Source organism: Gossypium arboreum, chromosome 8, assembly GCF_025698485.1.
Source record: "Gossypium arboreum isolate Shixiya-1 chromosome 8, ASM2569848v2, whole genome shotgun sequence".
Taxonomy (NCBI): domain Eukaryota; kingdom Viridiplantae; phylum Streptophyta; class Magnoliopsida; order Malvales; family Malvaceae; genus Gossypium; species Gossypium arboreum.
The window spans coordinates 21,429,747-21,455,556 of NC_069077.1; the positions used below are offsets into that span (position 1 = coordinate 21,429,747).

Genomic DNA, 25,810 nt, shown 5'->3' on the forward strand with positions numbered 1-25,810 from the left:
TGTCTCGGATAGACCCCGATGCGGCGCATGCAGCCGAGTTCCCGGAGTACCCTGAGATACTACCTGCTCACCAGATGGCCATATATTCTGATCCTGAGGAGTTGTTCGTGGGCCAGAGATTCGAAAGTAAAGAAGAGTGCGTATTTGTCATTGAGTGGTATAGTATGAATATATCAGTAGACTACAAAGTCGTCGAGTCTAAACCGACATTATATATTGGAGAGTGTTGGAAGTCGGCAGAAGGCTACAAGTGGCGGATACGAGCTGCATTTATCCAGAAGTCTCAGATGTGGGAGATACGAAAATTTGTTCAGCCTCACACATGTACTTCAACATGAATGACAGAAGATCATCGAAAACTTGATTCGAAAACTATCTGTACATGTATCATGCCAATGGTTGAAGACATGCCGACCATTAAAGTTTCGGTATTAATTGCCGAAATACAGGCACAATTCCAGTATCGAGTATCATACCGAAAGGCATGGATAGCTAAACAGATGGCAATGGAGCAATTGTACGGAAATTTTGATGCATCGTACAATGAGTTACAGGGATGGATTGCAGCAATGAGGGAGTACATACCAGAGACTGTCATTGAGTTGCAGACACGACCTTATTATGGCCCGGATGAGCAACGGCAACCGGGTAAAAGGATTTTCCAACGGATGTTTTGGACATTTGATCCATGTGTGCGTGCATTTCCCCACTGTAAGCCATTTGTGCAAGTGGATGGGACATGGCTATACGGTAAATATACACAAATCTTACTTATTGCGATTGCTCAAGACGGGAACAGGAACGTGCTACCGATTGCATTTGCCATCGTAGATAAAGAAAACATGGAGTCGTGGGAATTCTTTCTTACAAATCTGCGGAGGTATGTAATTAGTAATGATAATATTTGCATCATCTCCGATAGAGGGAAAGGATTAATTGCCGCCATTAGGCGTTCTGGTGTACCATGGAGATCCGTTTACTGCATACGGCACATTGCGGCTAACTTTCATCGAGATTATAAGAATGCAGATTGGAAGAGACAAGTTGTGAAAATGGGTAAAGAACAACCTTATCATTTCAATATATAACATACATTTTTTTATGGCGAGACTGTAACTTAACTTATATCGTCTTAATACATACACAGCTTACGAGCTAGAACCACACATTTTTCGGCAGAGGATGACTCGGCTTGAGAGTGACATGGAAGGTCAGACGAACACATCCTTTCGACAATGGTTGGGTAGCATGGAACCATGGCAATGGGCTCAAAGTTTTGACGAGGGCTTTCGTTACGGTCAAATGACGACAAACTTGGTGGAGGGGATTAACGCTGTGTTGTTAAAAACGCGACATCTTCCGATTTCATCTGTCTTCTCAGCTACATTCTATAGGTTGGCTACATTGATGCCAAGAATGGGTCAACAACAAGTCAACCAGATAGAGGCAGGACACGTGTTTGTCGAACATGTCAGGGATGCAATTGTTGCAAACCGTCGGATGGCGAGGTCGATAAACGTAGAAGTATATTCACGACGTAATGAAACGTTTCGCGTTACAGAGACCATCGGTCGTCGACCCGGTATTCCACCTAGGTCATACGGGGTTGATCTCCGAAATAGACGGTGCGATTGTAGGAGGTTCCAAACACTTCATTATCCTTGTACACATGTTGTGGCAGCTTGTGCTAAGGTCTCGCTCAATGTAGATCAATTATCGGTGAAGTGTACACACTTGAACGCACGTTGCGTGTATGGGAGAATGAGTTTCCCGTGCTTCCTGACCTATCTACTTGGGAGATTCCTCAAACGACCTTTGAGCTTATCCGGACAAAGGCTTGCGTAGGAACCCGAGAGGTCGTCGCAATCATCAAGAATCCGTGTGAAATGGACATTAGAGAGAAATCGACGGGAAGTGTGTGGAGTATGTAGATTAGCTGGTCACAATTGGAGTAACTGCTCACTCCGAAATTACCAAACTGGACAATCATCGCGATCAGATAGAAATTAAGATGTTATTCATTACATGTTGCTTATTGCATGTTGAAAGAAAAATTATTGCCTTTTAATTCAGTATTATGTTTTTCAAGTAAGCAATATCCGAATTAGCCTCAAATTCGATAATAAATTGCCAAATAAAAAATTGATAAATATAATGCAAAAATAATTTACATAAAAATAAAGTAATTTACATAAAAATAAAGTAATTTACAATACAAAACCCTTAAAATTGATGGTTTGATGGTGTGGTTCTAGGGGTATATCTTTGTGGAGCTCGACGTTCACGTTGTAGGCGACTACGATGATCAACGTTCTCTTCATCCATATGTGTGGGTGTAGAGAACGACTCAAGTGCCACTGATGAACTCGAGCCGGGGAGAGTAGAGAACGGCGCTGGATACGGGCCGGGGGGAGTAGAGAACGACGCTGGATATGGGCCAGGGGGAGAAGAGAACGGCGACGGATACGACTCTGGAGGAGCAGAGTACGATGGTGGATATGAGCCAGCAGGAGTAGAGTACGGTGGTGGATATGAGCCAGAAGGAGCGGAGTACGGTGGTGGATAGGAACCGGAAGGAGCGGAGTACGGTGGTGGATAGGAGATAGAAGTAGTAGAGTACTGATGTGGTAGGGGGCTGAAGGTATCAAAATCTGAATAATATCCGTGGGCTGAAGAGCCCGAGAAATAGTCATTGCCCCCAAAATCTGGATAATAAGAGCTACTCCCGGAGTGTAGCTCCGGATCTGGTTCCGGCTCTGGCTCCGGCTCCGGCTCCAGCTCTACCTCCGGCGCTGGTGCATGATATGGATCTGGAAGATGTTGCCCAATCCGTGTCGTATGAGGGGGGACAACCATCGACCGCCCACCAAATAAAAATGGTTTCCCCTTCTCATAGTACCACTGTAAGTACTGTGGCGAGGGCCGCAGATCCAAACAACGATGCATCTGAGGTAACCTACTAAACCGGTTGTTCCACATCGTAATATATTCTGAATGCTCATCTCCCCAATCAGTTCCATGCCTCCCCCTCCTAGTCATGCAATGTAGCTGTTCATTCAATCTTACTGGCTGTGTCAGGATATATTGTATACAACCGAACTGTCGGAGTACTCGATCGCCATGGTACCACTTCACCGTTTGAAACTGGATAAGGGGTGCGCTAATGCACCATAGGTGTGAGTGGACGTGGGCATACGATGGAATAACAAATGTAACCGAGAATGAATATGGCATCCAAATGAACCGCATGATTCATAACATTTTTATATTAACGCCGGTTAAGTGAGATAAAATAATAAAATAAAAATAATATTAGAAAAACTTACTCCCTCTCCAAAATGATTCTCGATCATCAGACGGTATATCGGAACCGTGTATGACCTCCCAATACCCGGATTCGTGCTCCATCTATGAAAATAAATTGTTAGAATAATATAATTCAAAAAAGAGACAATTAATTGCTGTAACGCTTAAAGATTCATCACCTGTTAACGAGTGGAAATACATATGATTGGTGACTAATGGATGCCAAGAATGGCATCCGATAAAGCGCCCACGACTGCAACAGTATAAGGCATCCACCTATGTCAACCGCAGAGGCATCTGTCGTCCGACAAAGTTTGCGGTACAAAACAGCTAACACTGCGGACCCCCAACTGTATGAACGTGTATTATGCAGATTTGATAGCAGCGGTAAGTACATCAGGTGGACTTCACTGCCGTGTGTATCCGGCATGAGTACACCTCCTATAAGGTGCATAATATAAGCTCGCGCTGCCTGCATAACCTCTAATTCAATGGCAGTACTAGGCAAATATTCAAAATTGGCCTTTAGCCATGAAAACCTCAAGGTTTGAAATTTTCCCTCACTTGGCGAGCGTCCAAGTAAGTCATAGCAAAGGCGAGCCGGCCTGGAAATCAAACTTACGCCCGTGACCGCATTCCCATCGATGGGGAGCCCCAGCTGTAGTGCAACATCCTCTAGAGTGATGGTGCACTCCCCACACGGCAAATGAAATGTGTGGGTCTCCGGACGCCATCGCTCGACTAAGGCAAAAATCAAGTCATATCGTAGACTAAAAGTCCGGATCAATGCTGCTGATCCGAACCCGGCTAACTCTAAGAACGGTATTAGGCGTTCATCCGGTTGAAACCCTACACTATGAATACGGGCCTTCAATGCGCGGTACTCGACCTGACATTATTATATTAACGAAATAGTTAATACAATAGAATTTCATTCAACAAATAATGTAATGTGAATATCAAATAAAAAATTCATTACCATCTCATTAATGTTACTTGATATGTGATTAGTATTATCAATCAATGAATCCATTTGCCACAAATCGCAATTAAAATTATATAACAACAAATTTAATCAAAATTTTAATCAATCAATAAAATTATCAAATAAATAATTCAATAAATTTATATAACCTAATCATTTTTTAAAATACCTTATCCAAAATATCACAATACACTAATACACTACTAAAAAATAATTTTATTGCACAACCATTTTGAAAATTAATTTTATAATTCCCCATCATTTATATACAATAAAAATAAATATAAATTATCTAAAGATTAAAACATATGAATTAAAAATAATTGAAATTGAAACATACCTGAATAGTTTCTTTCACACAACCTATAAAATTATATAATAACAAATTTAATCAAAATTTTAATCAATCAATAAAATTATCAAATAAATAATTAAATAAATTAAATTTACATTATATAAAAATTACATTAAAAATCACACTACACTAATACACTAATAAAAAATAATTTTATTGCACAACCATTTTAAAAATTAATTTTATAATTCCCCATCATTTATATACAATAAAAATAAATATAAATTATCTAAAGATTAAAAACATATAAATTAAAAATAATTGAAATTGAAACATTCCTAAGTAGTTTCTTTCACGTAACCTATAAAATTATATAACAACAAATTTAATCAAAATTTTAATCAATCAATAAAATTATCAAATAAATAATTCAATAAATTAAATTTACATTATATAAAAATTACATTAAAAATCATAAAACACTAAACTATAAACACTAACAACTTATAATTATTAATTACTAATACAAAACAACTATAAAATTATTTTCTTAAAAAATATATTTCTAAAAAATCATAATACAGAAAAATCACTAAAATACATTATTAAAAAAATCACAATACACTAATACATTTTAAAAATTAATTTTATAATTTCTTATCATTTACAAAAACCATTCAATTCCGTCCGTCTTTTCTATTTTTTCTCAATCTCTTTTACTTTCGATTTTCTAGTCTCTAAACTTCTAAAAATTCTAAATTATTTTCTTTATGGTTACAAATTATTTATAACAACATATTTAACAAAATAAATTTCTCATTATTAAACTAAACAAAATAATTTAAAATATAATCTTAAGTTACTAATAAATTAATTTTAAATTAATTACTAACACAAAATTTATCAAATAATTCTAAATTACAAATAATTTAATTTTAAAATAATTATAAAAATTTAACTAACCTTTTTTTATTTCTTCTTCTTTCTTCTTCTTCTTTCTTCTTCTTCTTCTCTTTTTTTTTTTTCTACCTTTGCTCTTCTTTGCTCCTGCTTCTAACGCAGGAAACATTGTGGGGGACCTTATATGGGGTTTCAAAATTTATTTTTAATAAAATTTTAACCTCCCCAGACATGACAAGTGACTGTGGGAAGGGACATGATGGGATTGATGCTGCAGGGTGTGGCGCCCCTGCAGCAGGCGCCACATGTGGCGCCTCCGGGTCACGAGAGACCCGTTTTTGACCCGATTTTTTTAAAAAAATATAATAATAAAAATAATAATAATAAAATATTTAAAAAAAATTTATAAATAAAATAATATGTCGCGCCTGTTAGGTAGACGCGACTAAAAAAAGTAACCTATTTCAATAAATAATCTATCTGACAACCTATTTTCGTATATAATAATTTTTTTTATATTAGATTTGTAAAAAACCCCGAGGAATTCATTGAACACAATCCAGAGTTTTCAAACCTTATCTTTCACGTGATGAGTGGCGGTGCCTTCATTTTTCAGCAACTTAAACACAAAATACAAACTGCAGACTCTTGGGCTGCCATCAATCAGTCATTGGACTAATAAAAAATTATAATATAATCTTCAAAAAGATTAAAACAAACAATAAAAAAAAATGGATCCACACTTAATTCTGCCAAACGCAGGCCCTCCAACAAAGAGCCACGTACATCAGATAAGATCAAAAAGAGAAGCTACAAGGAAAGTGCATGCATGCATGCATGTTGATTATAATGATAAAAACATTTGAGTAAATTAAGGCTCTAATTACGAGAATGATGGAAGCTGAAGGCAGACGCTGACAATCAGAATTTACCACATATTTTACAAAACATTGAAGTTAATCGTAAATATATAAATTTTCTCTCCTATAATTTTCTAAATTTTTATGATATTTTAAAATTTCTAATATTTTTGTAAAAATTTAATGAAGAATTACTACTTATCTAAAATTTCTAATATTTTACAAAATTATTTTAGGAGAGTGGTTTTAATATTTAGTTTTCTTCTTTGATGAAATGGTTTTCTCTTAATTATAGTTTCAAATATTTCAACTGCAATTGATTTACATAAGGAGAAAATAGTAAAATAATTAGGAGCGAACAAAATTCAATTCGAATCGAAAAAATTCAAATTTCAAATTAATTGAATCGAGTTATTCAGTTTTTTCAAGTAAACTCGAATAAATAATTTGAGTTTCAAGTTTAAATCGAGTTGAATTTCACAATTCAAATAACTTGAATAATTCAAATAACTCAAATCAATTATTGGTGTAAATACCCTTTTGGTCTTTGCCAATTTTGAAAATAAGCAAATTGATCTATCGCAACAAAATTACAAAATAATTCAAAATATCTTTTAAAAATCAAAATGATTTTAAAAATTCAAAATATTTATAAAATTCAAAATTTATATTTTTAAGAAATTATAAAAATATAAAATATAAAAAATCTAAAGAATGTTTTAGAATAAGTTTAAAAATCTAAAATAATAGTTTTGGGACCTAAGTAAATAAATAAATGGTTAAAATTTATATTACTAAAGTATATTATTTTTCTCCTATTTTGTTTTTAAACTTTGAAAGAGTTTTTAAATATATGTAGTTTTAAATTTATATACTTTAACATATAATTAATTATTTTGTAATAAGATTTTAAATTAACATGTTTAAAATTTTAATATAAGTCGAACAATTTCATTCGATTCAATTCGACTCATTTCACACGAATCAATTCAAAAAAATAAAATTGAGTTAGTATTATAAAATTAGCCTTATCAACTTAATTAACTTAAAAATTTACACTCAAATCATTCAAAATTTTATTTGATATACAATTCGATCAAATTTTTACCCTTAAAATAAGGGCAGTTTGATTTTTCTATTAATTTACCAAAAGAAATGATGCCATTAATGTCACGTTATCTTCGTTTTAAGATGAGAATTATTCATAAGGACTAAGAATTATATTTTGGCGTAATGATAAAAAATCACCTCCAATGTTTATAAGTTTTGGTAAATTGGTTCTTTTAGAGAAAATTTATTTTCAACGTTTTAATTTCAAGTTAAATAATTTTTTTAGCTTAAATATAAAATTGGCATCTGAATTTGTCCACGTCTCGCAGCTTGGTACTTAAGGTTTTTTTTTCCAGATTTGTACTTGAACATTTTTTTCGTCAACTAAATTGATCCTTTTCTCTAACGTCGTTTGTTTTTTAATGACATGGCAACGCTAACCAATTGTGTGGTGCCACGTTGACTGCTATTTGGCAATGATAGTTAAATATCTGTCGTAATTTGATATATTAAATTAGGCTCTTTGTTACACTTGAAGAGCTTATTCTCGAGCAAATTTGATTCATTTTTCGTATTTTTATTTAGTTTTAGCTTTTTGCTTGAATAATTGATTTTGTGTGTTTATGCTATTTCTGAGACTCGAGTTAGTCAAATGCGTCATAGGGAACTAACAAGTTGGTTGAGTGTTGTAAGGAGTCAATGGTGACTCGAACGTGAAGAAAACATCACCCAAAAAATGGGTATCGTGATATTGGAGCATGGAAGTTGTGATACCCTTGACAGTGTTGAAATAAAGAGAAGTGAGGCCATTTTTAGTGGTATCACGATACCAAGCATGGGTATCACGATATCGGGAAACCCTAGGACCCTCTAATTCAATACTACTGTAGGTATCACAATACCAGAGCCTGAGTATCACAATATCACTGTCAAACAAAGACAAAAGATTACTGTAGGGGTAATCCTTGTTCAACTTTAGCACCAATCAAAATTAGGTGCTGAGGGGCATTTTGGTCACAAAAATTGGATTGTAATTAGATATTTTTGGTTGATAATAACAGGATACTTTCACTTTATCATATTTTATCATCTTTTTAGCTTAGTCTTTTTGGAGTTGTCTTCTTCATCTTTCAGGGTTTAGGCATTTTTTGATTTTTTTAAATTAATAATTAGTTAACATTGTAACTTAGTTTTATTTACTAGTACTTCAAAATTTATTGTATTTTCAGTTTAATCCTTATACCTAATATAGGTCAACTTTATTTTACTTTGTCTTATAAAAATTTGACCTTTAGTATTGATCTTTACCACCATTGTTCCATTGTTTTTCAAGCTTTTTCAAGAAAGGCCTAAGCTTTCCACAACTTTTTTTGTCTTTATTTTAATGAATATGTTGCTTGAATGTTGGGTTCTTGCTTTGTTGAAACTGATGATGAGTAGCTAAATCTAAGGTGGTTGGTTGATGAAAATGTTGTCTAGCTAATTTTTTATACAGGGACTAAATCATAAAAATTAGATTAAATTGAATGAACTTCAAAACTTTAGATTAACACCCCTAAAGGAAAATTTAGATAAATGAGATCGAAAGGATATCTTATTTAGCACAAATTCATTAGTCTTGTATTAGTTGGTGAAGCCAAGAGATAAATTGGACTAATTTCTCTAGTTAGAAAAATAGATACCGAGAGGTAAAATTGAACCAATTTAGGAGTTTAAGTGGTTTAGATCCCTAATCCAAAAGTTAATTGGTAACATGGAAGTCAACCAATCGTTGTTTGTTATTAATTTATTAATTTCATAATTTTGCTTGCCTTATAATTTAATGCTTCCCTGTATTAGGTAAGTAATTAGCATAATCAATGTTGAATATGATTTGTAAAACTTAGTGAGTAGTTAGCTAGCCTCTTTGATTGCATGTTAATTATTTAGAAATCACTTACTCTTGGAACTCTCTTGGGTTCAATCCTCAGTATAATCAGGTGTTTTTTTGGGACCTGCAATTATCAACTAAAAAATGAACCAATAGATCATACCTAGTGGGATGGTCGATTGACCTATTTTTGTAGAATATAGGACCCTAATATGGTGTAGGGGCGTTCTTATTTAGCTTTTTATACTCCCCAAGTACAATTTTGTAACAAGCTGCTAATGAGTGAGAATTACAATTTTGGTGTTCGTTACATTGGCAACATATCACATATGCAATTGAAATTACATGATGATGCTCCAAGACAACAAAACGGGTTAGAGTTTTTTTAAACAATACAATGATTTCTTTATGTAATTATGTACATGTAAATGATTTCTTTGGTTGTAGTTATGATTGCAATATGTTTACAATAATTTTAATAACCGGAATGCATTTAAAAGATTAACACAAAATGGTAAAACCCTAAAAATATTGGTTCTGTATTGAATTAAATCATAATAGATGTTCGGATATAGTTGACTGAAATAAATTTTTTGAAAGCATTACAAACCAAGAAGTCGTCCTCAATTGGCTGGCAAGTTTATATGCCACAAGCTTAACTAAACAAGAGATGACATGAAGAAATTACATTTTATTGATATAGACGCCAAGTAATCTTTTATTCCAATATATTTCTTACTTGAATCTATTGTTTCTAAATGCATTTTTTCTTTCAATCTATTATTCCTAAATATATTTATAATATATTTGTAACACCCAATACTCGACTCGATCACTGAATCTGGATACAGAATGCCACAATTAGATAATTCGAATTTCATGATATTACTATTAACCAATTTAATAATATTAATTCTGCTCTATCTGTCAATAATCGATAATAAAACTTAAGTCATTTTTCAATTATACATTACGAAAATTGTCTCGCCAATTAACTTCATCACAAATATGCATATGGGGTTCACATAAATTGATTACCTTAAACTTTTAGACTCAACCAAGCAATTTATAATTTTCCTGCTCTACAATAAAAATTTTCATCAAATCTTAATAAATAGAGTTTGACAATGAACTTAATCAGATATAAATCCCTAACTGATTTATTTCTGAATACTTATACACAATTAATGATACTAGATTACTTAACTCTTATTAAAATTCATACTTAGTTACAATAATCTAACCCAGAGGCGTAGCCTCAAAGGTTGCCTCGCTAAATGCATGATACTGCTACAACGCAAGTCAGCCTGGCTTGACAAGTTCTAGCTTGGCTCCACCTCGATTCACAGGATCTACCCTTGATCCTGCAAACATAGCAAAAACATGTATAAGTTCAAATAAACTTAATGAGTGATCATACCTCAAATCTTTACAGATTTTCCCTCTTCCTTAGTTTTTTTAAATTTAAATATAATTAAGCTGTGTTTGAGGATGAACAGTTGCAAAATTATCTGGCGCAGACAATTCTCATTCAATTCATATCATTAGCAGATAAACTCATGGCTGATTAACCTGTATCAATGATTCTTGAGAACTCGTACAATAAACTTGACATCTGTTAAGCCTTTGTTTTGGTTTTACCTTGAATTTCTCACTTGTTTGCCCTAGTGGACACGCCACCACTTATGTGAACATAAGAACATATTACGATACTGGCGAACTCATACTCGTTGATCATTATTTTGAGCCAATCTTTCAAAAACTTCTTTAACCAATGAATCCTATTAGCGGATTTACCCTTTTTCAATTTCTCATTTGAAAGATAATCCCTTCTGGCTATTGACTTACTATAAAATTCATACCTCGTGTATTTAATTTAGAAGACTATATAGAATTGAATCCAAACGTAGGCAGTTTTGCGAACATTCACCTTTTTGGCGAACTCATAATAGTAAAACATTTCTTTACGAAATCATGTTAGTAAGATAGTTTCAATAGACTTTCCACTTATTCGATAGTCTACTCAAACCTCCATACATAGAGTAGTCCAGGCAAACTTCTATACACAATGTAATAGCTCATTTTTGCCCGGCCCATTTCAGTCCCAAAAAAATAAAAATAAAACAAAGTCCAAGTCCAGTACAAAATTACAAACATATAATTTGGCCCAATCGAAATGGCCCATTACTTGAAAAGATTTAAGGTCCATCTATAAGCTTGACTCATATGGAAATATAATCTTTAAGGATATGCAATCTTAGATATGATATGCAATCTTAGAAATGATACAATCTTAGATATGATATGCAATCTTAGATATGATATGCAATCTTGAAAATATGATCTTGTAATCTTGGAGATTTAATTTGTAGATATCCTTTAATCTTAACCGTTGATGTACTTGATCTGTACCGTTGGATTTGAGGAGGCTCAACTATAAATAGAAGCATCTCCCTTCATTGTAAATCACTTGAGTTTTGGGAAGCAATAAGAATTCTTGAAAGCATTAATCACTCAAATTTCTCTCCCTCTTGTGTTCTTACTCTCTGTGGTTTGTTCTTATTTTATTCTTCGTCTATCTTAGTTTTTCAACCTTTTTTTATTTTAATTTCTTCATTTTTCAAATATGTATATTTATTCCTATCTTTTATACATTTGATTATGTATTTTATGTATTATAATATTTAACCTTTTATATAGTTTATTTTCAAATATATATATATATATATATATATATATATATATTATCATTTCATGTATTTTGAACTATTGCATTATATTTTTATAATTTGTAAATGTTCTATTTATTCTTTTTTTTTTGTATGTCATTTATCTTATTTGTGCATAGTTTCATTTTTTATATGCTATGTTTAATTATTTCTTTTATGTGCTATTTTATGATATATATTGTTGTATAATTTTGCATGTATTATGTTTTTCTTTTAGTTTACTCATGTTTTTATTTGTTTATTATCTTATATTTACCCTAATATGATTTTTTTCATTAAACGTATGTTCATGTTATTTAGTTTTGTCATAATGATATTATTTATGTTTGTATGGAAATGTTAGAATATTTTGTACATCTATGCTTCATGATGCATTAATATGTCATCCTAAAACGTCATTTAAAAATAATATTCCAAGGTTTTTTTAAAAAAAAATTAAAAGGCAATGCTTGATGTTTGGAAACTTCGAGAAAGGTAATGCTCTAACTTACTGGGTTGCGACTTTTCTCGTTGAATTCGAATAGTCAAGCACCCTTCTAAGTGATTTTGAGTTTTCAAAACTTAAACAATTATTTCGAGATTTCAAAACATAGTGTCCTAACTTACTGGATATGACGTTTTGTTGTTTCGAGATAGAAATTTTCGAAAGACGAGCTTAGTTTCGAAGGTTTTAAAATGTTGCGTCCTAACTTACTAGATGTGATGTTTTGACTCGTTTGAAATAAGTGAGCCTTAATTTTCAAAATTGAGACATTCTAATTAAAAGAGGTTTGCATCTTAAAACTTTCAAATTTCCGACATTAAAGAGACTTGATAATCAATTAGGTACCAATTTTTGGGCGTTACGAGGGTGCAAACCCTTCCTCGTACGTAACCGACTCCCGAATCCGTTTTCTCGACTTCCGTAGACCAAAATTAATGTTTTAAAACAAAACATTTTATAAGGTGATCCAATCACACTTAAAAAGATTGGTGGCGACTCCCGTTTTCATTTTTCTTAAAGTCGATTCCCATTTTCCAAAACTCGATTTAAAAAATGGTTTCGACACACAAGATGGTCCATGTGGTCTTCCATTCATAAGATAGTCCTTGTGGACTTCCATTAAAAAGATACTCTCCATAGACTTCCATACACAAGATAGTCCCTGCAGACTTTCAATCACGTAAATTATATCGTGGTTCTCCCATATTATAGTCCTGGCGGACTTTCAAATCACGCGAATCGTATTGCGGTTCTCCCATATTATGCCATGGTCCAGCCATAGTCTTTCTCATTTTTCGGCTTAAAGCCTCTAACTTCGAAGAGTCTCTTACGTCCCTTAAAAGGGCTCTCATATACACATGCATATTCTCTGATCCATAGCCCATCCGAACCTCTACAAATCCTCATTGATAATTCAAACATAAGTGTTCACCCCCAAGACCGGGTCAATTTCATATATTTTTATTTATCCATTTCACATACAATCCGCCCATACCTCTATAACGCCAATTAGCATGTGGCATAGAGTGCACAACGTGACTTTCACCATATCTAATAAACCAAAACATTCCTCCTTACTCCATATTTCATATACATGCGTTTTACATACAACATTTTGACTAATACTTTTTATTTCATAATGCATCATAGAACACTCCAACATTTCATTTATTCTATCTATACACGATCTTATTAACACAACAAAAAGCATGCTTGTAACCGGCCATATATATTTACACACCATTATCATGCATGCATAACCTTTAACTTAGCAGTCCAAACATACACTTTCTTTAGGAGTCACAGAACATGAACTTATAGCACTATGAACCATTCAAACAGTACAAAAGCAACCAAACATTGAATAGCGGAGTTCAGGAACTCACTAGTAGAATACCTGAAAGCTAATACCTACTTTTCCTTTCTTTTCACACCTGAAATTTCTTCAGCAACACCTATTTTTCAAAGTATATTAACCGTATTAGAAACCCATATGTAAATAAACCATATATTGCTCGTTTGCAAGGACTTTTCAAATATTTATTGCGACCTTACATAATACAGTACAAAACCAACAGATGAAAATTGAAACTTTTAACTTTCTCCACTTTCTTAAATCTATGAGTGTAGAAAGGTTAGAAAGCTTACTAGCTTGATATATTTTCAATCACTTAAACAGACTCCTTAGTTTAAAATCTCCATGTAAACAATTCCTTAATCCTTCTTCTTTACCAACAAACCAGAGGAGAGGGTAGAAGAAAGAAAATGAAAACAAATATTAAAGAACTTCCCTCAAAATGTCCATTCCTTCTATATCTATAGCTGTTCTCGCACGTTTACTAACATTCATTCAATGAGTATCAACCAATGGTTTGTAATTATGTTGTCTCCCACTAAGAACTAGGTGGTTCTAACTCAACCAAACCAGATCTTAAAATTAACTATTCGCTAACCTAGTCTAATAATTTCTCCAATTCATATTAAAGCTCGCCTATCTTTTAATTTCTTCCAATTACATCCCCAAATTTTTCTAAAATACCAAACCAATAAAACCGAGTGTGACAATATTACTTAAATCTATTGCTATCAAGTTAAAATTATTTAAATATATTTCTTGCTTGAATATAATATTTCTAACAAGTTCACCTGTTGTGCTTCTATTCATTTTTTATGTGACTATTAAAGCACTTTAGCACCACCTTCATCCATTAAATTGGTTAAAAATTGTATGAGTTCATATTGAACATTCAATATCAAATGACCCAATACGCATTTGCCCATATCAATTAAAAAATATATAACTAAAGTGCCCAATCTAATGCATTACCAAGAACAACAGAAGGACTAAAGATAGGCTAAAAATTACACTATGCATCCAATATCAAATGGAAAAGAAACCCACATTTACTAGGAGTTCACTTCTTTAAAACCTAGAACAAATCTAAAGTCGTCAATTAGAAAAACTTTAATGTCAATGTGTTTACATACACAACATAAATTTCAATAACATTCAACCAATTAATTTAATGTAAATCAAGTACCACAATATTAATGAATATATATTACAATGACTAAATCCACATAAAAAATTCATGAACATAATGTATACTGTCAAAAGTTACCACTATCATTAGTCGAAAGGCCAGCAGTCGTCTTTGGTGAATCTAAAACCTCTGTTATCCATCGAACCAGCATATGCGCTATTGTTGCACTCCTTCCCTTTCACCTAAAAATTAACATTTTAAATTTACTTATCGTTTTAACAAATCATTTCACTATTAATACTCACTACAATGGTACCTTATCAGACTCTGTATCAGCCCAATCTCACCTGGCCTTGACTAACTCTTCATCTGATGTATTGTACTTAGAATTACCAACTTTTGTAGAAGCAGATAAGTTATTACCATCGTTACTTAACATATGAAAAGTACGAAAATTGTATCCAACCATTTCACATCTTAAACATGTGTAGTTCCTTTTCTTCCAGTCATTCTACTTTGTTGGATTTTGGCTTGACCTTTTACAAGGGTCTTTTACACCTTTTCTTCTCTAATGCTTTAGCACAAAATCTTCATTTCCAAACATTAGTTTAAAATCAATTATAAATTCAAGAACTTAGGTAAAAAATTGTAGTAATACTACTAAACCCTTAACCAAAAAAGTGTTTGACCTCTATTCGTTGATGAAGATGGTTGATTTCACTTTAAATACTTAGAATTAAAAAAAAAATCAAATATCTTTCAAATATTTCCAAAACATCCTCATTTGAGTTATATCTTTAGGCTCAGATAACATGTGCTTTGCTACATTTTATTTTAGTTTCATTCCCCTTTCACCCTGATAGCAACACTTATAGTGTTTGTTTTGGTTGATCTCAAACACATAAATGGAAATGCTTTCGATGCAATTCTTGCTTTCGTTTTCTCTCTCACCTTTTTTTTTAACCGATATGTTAGGTGAAACGGTTTACGTATGTTTCCTGCAACAATTCAACATGGATTCATCCAACAGCTGCAAAGGCCTCATTATTCCCCTATTATTCTAAGTCGTAGATTGTATTGGATCCCGTTGGAAAAAAAAAATCTCACTATAATTGACACAGCCACAAAGGCCCAAAATAAGATAAGATATTAATCTAATATTAAAAAGATTATACATTTTTTATAATTTAAGTTTGAGGGAAGAAAAAGTTTCTTACTAAATTTTATAATCTGCTACTCTTCTATATTGGAATTTAGGGTAAGTAGAGAGAAAATATAGTATGAAATTGTAATTTCACGTCATTTTTATTTTTTTTAATAGAAAAATGATACGTGAAATCATAGTTTCATACAATCTCTTGTCGTACCTGGAATTCTATCCAATTTAAAAAAAATTAATTTTTTTCGAATTTTGAATTAATTAATTAAATTATTTAAAAAAAATTGAATTTAATTTCAATAAATAATTCAAATTTCGAGTGTTGGTTAAGTAACTCGATTGCTTAAAAAACGAACTCATTAGAACGCAGATTTATCCTCCACCATTTTTTACTTATTTTGAACTAACATGAACATGTCGATCCACTTTCATTAACAGGGTGCAATATTGCAACTTTCAAAAAAAATAAAAAATAAAAAGGTTAGTGCTCTCAAAGTTAAAAGTGCTTCGAATTTTTGAACTTTTTACTGCGACTCCTTGATGGAAGTTATTGCGGCGTCTCTTGGTGACGCCCTCGTCTCTGCTTTGGTTCGTTCGGTGGTAGATATTATCCCCTCCACTCTTTTTATGAAATATGATGACAAAGATAAAATTTCATCAGAGCTCAAGAAATGGCAGAAGCTGCTGCTCAACATCAATGCTTCGCTTGAAGATGCTGAAGAAAAGCAAACCAGGAGCGCCTCAGTGAAGCTGTGGCTCAGCGATTTAAGAGATATTGCTTACGATGCTGAGGATATCATCGACGAGCTGACCTTTGAAGCTTTTCGCCACCAAAAAATGGAAGACACGGACTCCTTTCTATCCAACAACAACGTGAGGAGACGTATTTCTTTTTATATGAAAGTAAGGAGATATATTTCGACTTGCTTTTTGAGTTGTAATCCTTCAACTGTTAAGTTTAGTACCAAAATGGAATCTAGATTAAAGAGTCTTACTACTAGACTGGAAGAGGCTGTTGCGGTGAAGAATGGTTTGACTTTAGCTGAGAATGATAGAGGGAGGTATGAAAGGATGAAAGAGAGATTAAGATCTAGTTCCCTTGTTGATGAGTCTCATGTCTACGGTAGGGAAAGAGATAGAGAGGCAATTCTTGATTTGCTGATGAACGATAGTGATGATGGTGTTGGTGATATTGGTGTGGTTTCCATTGTGGGTATGGCAGGGGTGGGCACAACCACTCTGGCTCAGTTAGTGCACAATGATGTCAATGTTGAAAGCTTTTTTGATTTGAGAGTCTGGGTTTGTGTGTCTGAGGAATTTGATGTTGTTAAGGTGACAGCCACAGTTCTTCAGGCTGTTAGTATGGAGGGTTGCAATTTAAAGGATCTAAACTTACTCCAAGTTAGCCTAAAGGAGAAGCTGTTTGGGAAGAAAATTTTTGTTGTTTTAGATGATGTTTGGAATGAGAACTACGAGCAATGGGAAGTTCTTCGTATGCCATTCATTGCTGCAGAAGCTGGAAGTAGAATACTTATGACAACTCGAAATAAACGTGTTGCATCCATCATGACTACTTGCGGTACTTATCGTTTGAAAGAATTGACAAATGATGATTGTCTCTCATTGTTTACCTGGCATGCCCTTGGGACTTCGGATTTTGAATTGGTGAGGAAATAGCAAGGAAGTGCAAAGGGTTGCCGTTGGCTGCCAAGACCCTTGGAGGACTCTTGCGTACTAAAGGGAACCATCAAGAAGAATGGGAAGATGTTTTAAAGAGCAAGATATGGGGCTTGCCAGAAGAAAGAAGCAGCATCCTTCCAGCTCTAAGATTGAGCTACCATTACCTTCCTTTCCATTTGAAGCGTTGTTTTTCTTATTGTGCTTATTCCCAAAGGATTATGAATTTGAGAAGGATGAGTTGGTCTTGTTGTGGATGGCAGAGGGTTTTTTGCAACAGACAACAAGAGGGAAGCAAATGAAGGATATAGGAACCGAGTATTTTCGTGATTTGCAGTCAAGATCTTTTTTCCAACAGTCAACTAGTGACAGAGCTCGTTTTATGATGCATGATCTCATAAATGACCTGGCTCAGTATGTTTCCAGAGAAACCTGCTTTAATTTTGATGGAGACAAATTATATGCAAGAGTTGAAAAGCTTCGCCATTTTTCATTCCTTCGTCATCAGTACGACATTTCAAAAAGATTTGAAATTTTGCATCAAATGGAAAGTTTAAGAACTTTCATGGCATTACCAATTCATACATCGCCTTGGGCAGCAAGCTCTTATTTAAGTAACAATGTTTTACAGGAGTTGTTGCCAAGGTTAGTGCGTTTAAGAGTTCTGAGTCTGAGCGGTTATTGCATTGAAGAGCTACCGCATCAAATTGGTGGTTTGATTCATCTACGATACTTTAATTTATCTTACACCAGAATTAATCATTGCCTGATTCCGTGGGTTCTCTTTTCAGCATGCAGACATTGATACTGCATGGGTGCAAGAACCTTGTTAAACTTCCTCAGGCTATTGAGAACCTGATTAATCTTCATGTTCTTGATCTTACTGATACTGAGAATTTGACAGAGATGCCTATGCATTTAGGTAATCTGAAAAATCTACAGATTTTGTCCAAATTCTTTGTGCAGAAGGACAGGAGGCCTAACTTCATAGATTTGAAGAGCTTGCTACATTTGCGAAAGGAGATTTCAATTCGTGGACTGGAAAATGTTGTTGGTACTCGGGATGCTGGGGAGTACATTCTGAAGGATAAGCAGGGGATTGACAGCTTAGATATGCAATGGAGTCCAGAATTCCTTGATGTTGATGCACTGCCTGTTTTCAGCATGCTACAACCTCATGAAAATCTTAAAAAAATTAGAGTTGTGTTTTATGGTGGTACACAATTTCCATGCTGGTTTGGTGGTTCTTCACTGGCTAATATTGTGGATATAAACCTCTCTAATTGTAGAAATGTTATGTCCCTTCCAGCACTCGGCGGACTACCATCACTGAAGAAGTTGTCAATAGAAGGCATGGATGGAGTCAAAGAATTGGGTTTTAAGCCTTTCCCAGTTTTGGAAGTTCTACAGTTTCAAAATATGTTGAAATGGGAATATTGGTATCATCCTTACGAAGATGGAGAATTCCCAAGTCTGCATGAGCTTGTGATTCATAATTGTCCAAACTTGAATCAGAAATTACCCGGATACCTGCCTTCTCTAGTGAAGCTTATAGTCAAAGGCTGCCCAAACCTGGTCGATTCAGTTTTGAACCTCCCATCTCTTCATGAACTAAATATTGAAGATTGCAAAAATATGGTTCCAGTGAGCCTGGTTGGCGTTACTTCTCTAGTTACAGTGAGAATCAGGGGTCTGCCATACCTTAAATGCCTTCCAGATGGGTTTCAACAGTTTCCAGGAGCACCGAAGCATCTTCTCATTTCCAATTGCAGTGGATTGACATCATTGAGGCAGAAGGTTACTGAATGTGAGAAGGTTGCTTCCATTGAATATGTAAAAGTTAACGGAAGTTCTCCCCCTTTATCACTAGCTGAAAATGGAAAAAATCTAGTGCCTAAAAGTCAGCATTTTCTCAAGTCTCTTGAGCGATTACATATCGAATCATGCCCAAAGCTCGTATCCTTTTCAGAGACAGGTTTCTCATCCACACTTAGGCATCTGCGGCTCAGAGATTGTCCTGTGCTTACAAACCTACCCATTTGGATAATGAGTCAATTTACCAGCTGTCTTCTTGAAGATTTGGAAATTGAAGAATGTCCTCCTCTCACACGCTTTCCAAGTGGGCGTTTACCTCCTACCTTAAAAAGGTTAAAACTCCAAGATTGCGCAAGTCTATGTTCTCTACCTGAGGGATTGATGCAGGCTGATAACAACAAATATACTTCTTATCTTGAGCATTTGGAGATCATTGGTTGTCCATCACTCAAAAACTTCCCAGAAGGTAAATTACCAACTAGCCTTAAAGTGCTTAGGATTTGGGATTGCTGGCAACTGAAACCCCTTTTAGATAGGATGTTGCCAGATAATGCGTCGCTTGAATACGTTGATATTTTGAAGTATTCAAATCTAGAAAGCTTGCCAGAGTCTCTACAGAATCTCATGTGTCTGGTAGAATTAAATATAAACAGTTGCAAAGATCTGGAATGCTTCCCAGATATAGGTTTGCCACTTCCCAACCTGCGAACATTAAATATCTGCAATTGTGACAAGCTCAAGTCTTTACCTGATCAGATGCTATATCTCACTTCCCTTCAATATTTAACAATTTGTGATTGTCCACGACTTTCTTTTCCTAGAGGGGGTTTGCCTCCTAATCTATTATCACTTGAGATTTGGTATTGTAAAGAACTCAAGGATCCAGTCTCAAAATGGAACCTACACACATTAACCTCTCTTCGAGAGTTCAGCATTGCTGGTGGACCAGATATGGTTTCCTTTCCACATGAGTGCCTGCTTCCCCCTACTCTAGTTTCAATATATATGGCAAGTCTCAATAATCTCAAATCCCTAACTGTGAGCCTTCAAAATCTACTCTCTCTTGAAGAGCTAGAGGTTGTCGAGTGTCCTAAGCTTCGAAACTTGCCAAGGGAAGGGTTGCCTGCAACACTTGGAAGACTTTGTATTAGGAACTGTTCACTTCTGGAAAACCGATGTTCAAGAGATAAAGGAGAATATTGGCCGTTGATAGCCCACATCCCTTGTATTGAGATAGTAGCTACAGATATTTAGTGTGGGCTTTGGCAGATCAGTTTGAGTTTTCTACGGGAGAAGTGAGAACTGCATAGGGATGCCTTCCCCTCCTTTTCCTTCGGTAAATTTCTTCAGATGCCATCAATTTTCATTGGCCTAGTATCAGACTATCCTTTTAACAATGATGTAATTTCTCACTTACTTTGTAGAGAGAAATGGATAAGAATCTTGTTACACCAACAAAGGTTCCAATCATTGGTGCAGTTAGCTGAGGTAAATATATTGCTGAATCATATTCCTGACTAATCTGCCAATGACAAGTGGTTGTGATCTTGCTCATTATTTAAGCCGTTGATGCATTTGACTCAGGAAAAAGTTTTGCTACTGATGCTATTGCATTGTTTGGATTCACAGCTGAGAAAAGTCAACTAGGCTCTCTGTTCCTTGATTATATAGGGGTTTGATTGATGGCAGTACACTTGTTGATGAGCGCAAAGATATGTCTTCGCTTATCTCTTTCCTCTTTATAAGTTTTCGAGTATGTCAGTCTTGTTAAACTTGATTGGACACTGGTATTATTAAATTTATGCGGCTGTATGTCCTTCGTAGCAGCCTTTTCTTGCTGCTGTTGCTGAATTATTGAACTACCAGTTGTTTTGTGGACCTTCCAAGAACTTAGGGATGAGCAAGTCTTAGCCACTAGTTTGAAATATCTTAGAAGATACGTTTTCTTTGAGAACATTTGTGTATAAGAGTTTGTGTATTTTGCATGTCTCAATCTCATAAGAAATTAGCCTTTTATATTTCCCTTTTTAATGATAGAAGAATGAATCAGACAAAGGAGCCCTTTACTTTTTCATGGTGGCCATATACATTTAGTTAATTTGTCATTTATTGAAAACAAGCTGGTTTATCTTGGAAATTTTCAGATTTTGGAGGTAACTAGGAGAAACCATGTTTCACACATCTCTAAAGAAACTGCAGTTGAATCATGTCTAAAGTTGGGGCCCTTGCTGATAGTTATGTACTCCATTGTATAATTTAGAACTACTATCTGTGTGTGTATCACTAATGCACCATTTGATGGTGCTCTTGCTTTCTCGGGGAAAGCCACTGCAAACTAAAACAGCGGATATGAGAAAAGAAGAGAAGCTGATGTATAGTGAAAGAAACGCTTCCATTTCCGTGTTCAAGCTGTGATGGATTATTTTAGTAACTATTTCTGAAACTATGGTTTCCAGTTTACATGGGTAATAATTTTGATAAATAGTTTTAGTATAGTAGCAAAAGATATCATGGCTAAATATGACATAAAAAAATAATAGTACAAATTTATATAACTAAAATTTTATATATATATATATATTATAAATATCATCATTTTTATTGCATTTAATTGAATTTATATTGAAGATTATAATTTCAAACCTTTACTTACAACCTTGTATATTTGAAATTTAAATTGTATTTTTATTTTTAGAAATTTAGCCTCTTTATTTTTAAATTTAACAAATAATTTTAATAGTATTGATAACTTTTGAAAATTACATCAACATTTTAATCAAAATAAAGTATTTGAGCTAATCAATGACATATAAAAAATTAAGGTAGCAAATTATATCAAAAGTTGAAGAACAAAAGTTGAATCTTAAATTTAAATATAACGAAGAGATCAAAATTGAAATTTGATCATTATTATATAATATAAATTTTAAAGATTAAAATTGAATATTTATCATTTTCTTATAATAAGAAAAAAGGCTATTTCACATGTCAGCATTACCTTCCTTTTATACATAATTATATAGATATGTTTTCAAAATTTTACATCAAATTATTACTATAAAATATTATATTATACATATTTTAAATAATTCATGTAAATAAATAAAATTAAAATAGACAAATATTATATAATAATATTTTGTTGATGTTATAATGAGAACAAAGAGAGTTTATAACTCTTGAGGGAACCAAGTCTAGTAAATTAGCTCCCTTTGCATCCTCTAACACAGAATGTGTTTGATGTTCTCAGGTGGTTCCTAAAATTTGTGGACTCGTAAAGTAAATTTGTTAATGAGTCAGGTCAGGTCGAGGGTCAACTTAAAAAGTGGAAAAATTTTAGTTAAAAGTATAGGTTCGAATATAGGTTTAGGCAAAACAATAAGATCCGTTTAAAAAATGGTTTGGATTTTAAGTAAGGCTTTTTTGTTTGAGTCCGGTTCGGCCCGGCCTAAATATACAAAAAATACAATTTTTTTATTTTTTTATTATTTTGTTGCTATTTTTTTACTATTTTACTATTATTTCATAATTATATTATTACTATTTTATTGTTATTATTTGGATATTGTATAAATATTATTTTATTATTAATTTTGTTACTATTTTTAAAGTATTTACTTATTAAATTACACATATCGTCTTTGTTATTTAAGTATACATCTTTTTAAAATTTATTTTTAATTTTTCAAAAATTTTATTTTAATATTTTTAATATTTTAATGTATTATACTTTTTTAAAAATAATATAAAATTAATACTGAACCGAAATTAAATTTTAATATTTTTATTTAAACTAAACTTATATAAAATTTTAAACTTATTTTTCAAATCCAATTAAATCCAAACCTAACAAATGAATCTAAAAATTTAATTTGACTCTACCCGACCCAACCCACGGAATTCTCCATCCCAAAGCCTCTTACAATGATATAGCTGTCATAAAATTAGAGCTTGTGGATAAATATAAGAGACTAGCACCTCCTACCGTCTTCTCTTTAAATCAACTATGCCCCTTTAAAGGTTGAAAGGGCGTCGATCAACACGTTCAGTGCTCAGCACACACACCATTGCGGCATTGTACGTTTCCACCAGCACCTTCCCAAAACCCATATCCCAAGCTATCTTCAACCCATCAACTAAATAACCCAAGACTGGAATAGCTTTTTCTTGCTCAAATTTAGCATTCTTATTCAGGAATTTATTCACCTAGGCATCGAGACGGCCTGAATTTTAAGATCAGAAATTTTGGGGTCTTATATCATTGAAGATAGAAGATCTACTTCAAGCTACATCAATTTTTTCTTAGAGGCAAGGTGAAATTTATTAAATTTTATTTATGGAAGATGTTAATTTTTAAGTTTGAAAAATTAATTGAGTTGTGAAGAATTTTTAGATGGAATTAAGTATTTTTGGGTTACGATATTTTTATAGCTTTAGTGAATAGAATTTAATAAATTTTACACATTCCATAAATAAAATTTAATAAATTTCACATATATATCACAAGACAACGTCTTCTAAGAAGCAGCCTATTGTTGTTTTATCTTCAACAGAAGCTGAATATAGAACTGTGGCTTGTACTGTTTCTGAATTGATATGGATTGAATAATTGTTAGTTGAGCTTGGAATTGAGTTCAGTACTTCGGTGTGAAAACACAAGTGCTGTTGCCATGTCTAGTAATCCTGTTTTGCATGGTCGATCCGAACATGTGGAGCTTAACTAACATTTTGTAAGAGATCATGTAGCCGATGGGAAACTTGAGATCAACATGTACCAGCAAAGGAGCCAATTGCAGTCTGTTTAAGTGTGTTAGTAACTAAACAGCAGTTGTAACTAAGTTTGTTAACCTCAGCCTTCTATGCATTATGCTCATTGAAAGTAAGTTGAATAATTATTCTAATTCCTGATTTCTCTTAAATCCAAGTCCTTATACCTCGGAGCAAAACGGAATAATTGAAAGGAATCACAACAGGTAGAAGATGGATTAACTTTGTTAGCTCAAGCCTCATTACCTCTGTCATATTGGTCAGATGCATTCAATACCGCAGTCTAATTGATTAACAGGCTTCCCACCAAAGCTTTGGATGGACTGACTCCTCATCAGAAGCTTTATTCTTGCATACCAGACTATTCACGACTCAGGGTATCTGGATGCTTACGCTTTTCTCACTTGCGTCCATTCAACAATCACAAATTACAGTGCTGGTCAGCACCTTGTACTTTTCTTAGTTTCAGCTCTTTACATAGAGGATATAAGTGTCTTGATGCAAATGAGAGAACATTTATATCTTGACATGTACTGTTTGATGAGATTCCAATCAATTAAGCTATGGCTGCTATTATTGAATCTCTTGAACCAAAAGAGAATGACTCTAGCAATGGTGGCGAAGGGGTGAATGGCAGCGTGGAAGTGTCCTTGTCGACGGGCTTTTCAGCCTAGTGACAGATGAATTCGGCCTGCAAATTGTTGTTCAGGCTCCAAAGGAAATGGAAAATCTATTGCATCTATTCTCGATAGTTTAGGTTCTGGTTTAAGCAGTTTAATGAGTTGTGTAATTTTTATGTTATGTTTTGATTAAAACCTTTTCTCTACCAAAAAAAAGAAAAAAAGAAAAACTCAGCTAAACCATACCATTTCTCCCATTTTACCACTTCAATTTTTTTTTAAGTTGATATCTCATTCAGTTAAATTATTAGTCAAACCGTTAAATATATCTTAAAAAAAAACTTAACCCATAAATTGGCATCTAATCTATGAATTTTTCTTATTTTAATATTTAATTTTTTTTTTGTTATAATTGATATCTAAACTTCTTGTTTTTCCTAAGTTGGTACATCTATTAGTTCAATAGCTAGGACCATTGAGTCCATTTAAAAGAAAAGGATAATCAATTAAAATTGACATGTGTTAAAAAATTATAAATCAATAATATTAGTGATTATTATGAGGAATAGTAACTATTTATTTATGTTTGAGTAATCAAAACAAAAAATTATTAATTATTAAGTTTCTAATAAGGGCTAAGCAGAAAAATTTTTAGGGGGGGATGAAATTTTAATTATCTATAGTTATATCTTTATAATTTGTAAAAGATTAAATCAAATTTTTATAATTTTAGGAGGTCAAAGTGTAATTTTACCTTTATTAATTTAAAATTTTTAAAAAAATTTAAGGGTCTAAAATATAATTTTACAT

At 33.2% G+C, this 25,810-nt stretch overlaps 2 protein-coding genes, 1 long non-coding RNA gene and 1 pseudogene across 4 annotated transcripts; all 4 read left to right on the top strand.

Annotated features, from left to right (window-relative positions):
* Positions 1-407: 407 nt before the first annotated feature.
* LOC108468713 (uncharacterized) lies at positions 408-1,845 on the top strand. The gene is made up of 2 exons (XM_053032023.1): positions 408-957; positions 1,148-1,845. The coding sequence occupies exons 1-2, from the start codon at positions 408-410 to the stop codon at positions 1,843-1,845; spliced, it is 1,248 nt and encodes a 415-aa protein (XP_052887983.1).
* A 14,656-nt stretch (positions 1,846-16,501) lies between these two features.
* Positions 16,502-18,232, top strand: LOC108468711 (putative disease resistance RPP13-like protein 1; annotated as a pseudogene).
* Positions 18,232-21,631, top strand: LOC128279290 (putative disease resistance protein At3g14460). Of its 2 annotated transcripts, none has more exons than XM_053031416.1 (3): positions 18,232-20,949; positions 21,038-21,101; positions 21,243-21,631. In XM_053031416.1, exon 1 carries the CDS (start codon positions 18,591-18,593, stop codon positions 20,865-20,867), a length of 2,277 nt encoding a protein of 758 aa, XP_052887376.1. In that variant the 5' UTR covers positions 18,232-18,590; the 3' UTR covers positions 20,868-20,949; positions 21,038-21,101; positions 21,243-21,631. The 2 variants fall into 2 exon arrangements, with proteins under 2 accessions (XP_052887376.1, XP_052887375.1); XM_053031415.1 differs by having other exon boundaries at positions 18,389-20,949; positions 21,198-21,631.
* Positions 21,632-23,493: 1,862 nt separating this feature from the next.
* On the top strand, positions 23,494-25,240 carry LOC108469834 (uncharacterized). Its single transcript, XR_001869201.2, has 2 exons — positions 23,494-23,926; positions 24,539-25,240. It is a non-coding gene; the product is annotated as an uncharacterized LOC108469834 (long non-coding RNA).
* The last annotated feature ends 570 nt before the right edge of the window (positions 25,241-25,810 follow it).

Coding starts and splice junctions, on each gene's coding strand:
- LOC128279290 (XM_053031416.1), top strand. CDS start 18,591: ATGCAGACATTGATACTGCATGGGTGCAAGAACCTTGTTAAACTTCCT.
- LOC108468713 (XM_053032023.1), top strand. CDS start 408: ATGCCGACCATTAAAGTTTCGGTATTAATTGCCGAAATACAGGCACAA. Junction 958..1,147: donor TGCCGCCATTAGGCGTTCTG/GTGTACCATGGA, acceptor ATACATACACAG/CTTACGAGCTAGAACCACAC.